Raw genomic sequence first — 1296 nt, forward strand, 5'->3', positions numbered from 1 at the left:
AATCCCAAGGTTCATCTGCCGGGGCCAAGCACGCTTGGACGGTGGCAGTGAGGTCCTCAGGACGTAGATGGATTGCCTTATGGGCTAACGAGCTCCATCTGCCCGGGGAGGGGCCCCGACCGGGAATCGAACCCGGGTCTCTGCAGTGACAGTGCAGTGTCATTTCCCCTAGACCACCGGGGGCTCCCACAAGTCCATTATATAATAATGGAATAATATATAGAACACTGTAGGTCGTACCTCTTCTGCAGGTCAGTGAAATGTGGAAGCATTATAATTACTCAAATCTAACATTCCACCCAGAAGTTAGAAGTAAACAGGAAGAACTATGTAAATTCTATTACGGGTTAGAGAAATGCACCAGAGCTCATGGACAAAATTCACCAGTGGTTTTAGATTGGCTGAGAGTAATCTCGGTTTAGCAAAATGGGTAAACATGGGCTAACTTTCAATCATTTGAAAAGTCCTCATGCTCTGTAGGTCTGTGTAGTGTATGTATCCTTGAATTAAAATGACAAAATGACCATATTTCAAGTGAGTAACAGTAACATCAAATGTCTCTCAGTGTTCTACTCTGAGAATTCCAAAGAAAATGGCTGAGATGTATAAAAATTATTATGATGATTTAAAGATATTTAATCATGGTTTTGTTCCCTTGAAACTCTGCATAAAAAGGTAAGATAAATTAATACAAATACAAATATAATTTTAATATACTTCTGGATTTTTTTCATTAGCCAGGATGAATTGATGAGACATCAGAAGGCTGCAGAGCTCTTCTCTATTTAAGACTGTTGTATAGAGATAATACTAATGGAATAGTCCTATGACTATTGTCAAGGTAAAATTAATCAGAAATACGCAAGTGCATTTGTTTTAATCTTGCAGGAAATTTAGAGGCATATGTAACAGAAATACCCTTTTTGAGTGATTTGCAGGATTCTGTCTGCTATACAAAATTAAAGAAATGCCCCATGCATTTCACTTAGATAGCAGTTCTTTTATCTTTTTAGTATATTAAAAAATATATGCTAGAGTCCCCTACATACTGCACAGAGTTTTACAGAAACTTTTGAAAGAACATGCTATCCAAAAATTTCTTGTCCGTGTCTGGTTCCTCATGATGATTCAAGAGGTTTGCAAGTTAGATCTGTTCTTAAAAACTTGTTTTTGAAACAGAGGATTGTGGGTAGGTGTGTCGTGTGAGCCAAGGCCTTGTGTGACAACTGCAAAAGAAGGATTTATTCCAAACTTTATTTGGAAGATCAGTGAGCTGAAAGCAGAGAATTTACAATC

General features: G+C 38.0%; 2 protein-coding genes across 3 annotated transcripts in view; one reads left to right on the plus strand and one right to left on the minus strand.

The window, feature by feature from the left end:
- Positions 1-1296, plus strand: part of FBXL13 (F-box and leucine rich repeat protein 13) — a 59703-nt gene that overhangs the window by 21866 nt on the left and 36541 nt on the right. Inside the window, 1 exon segment of the mRNA XM_027896514.1 lies at positions 756-841. Within this exon segment, the coding sequence (XP_027752315.1) occupies positions 756-841 (86 nt within the window).
- LRRC17 (leucine rich repeat containing 17) overlaps positions 1-1296 on the minus strand; it is a 15513-nt gene that overhangs the window by 10074 nt on the left and 4143 nt on the right. The window lies entirely within an intron of this gene.

The sequence above is a fragment of the Empidonax traillii genome, unplaced genomic scaffold, assembly GCF_003031625.1.
Source record: "Empidonax traillii isolate 1590-97213 ecotype Southwest subspecies unplaced genomic scaffold, ASM303162v1 scaffold501:size454599, whole genome shotgun sequence".
Lineage (NCBI taxonomy): Eukaryota > Metazoa > Chordata > Aves > Passeriformes > Tyrannidae > Empidonax > Empidonax traillii.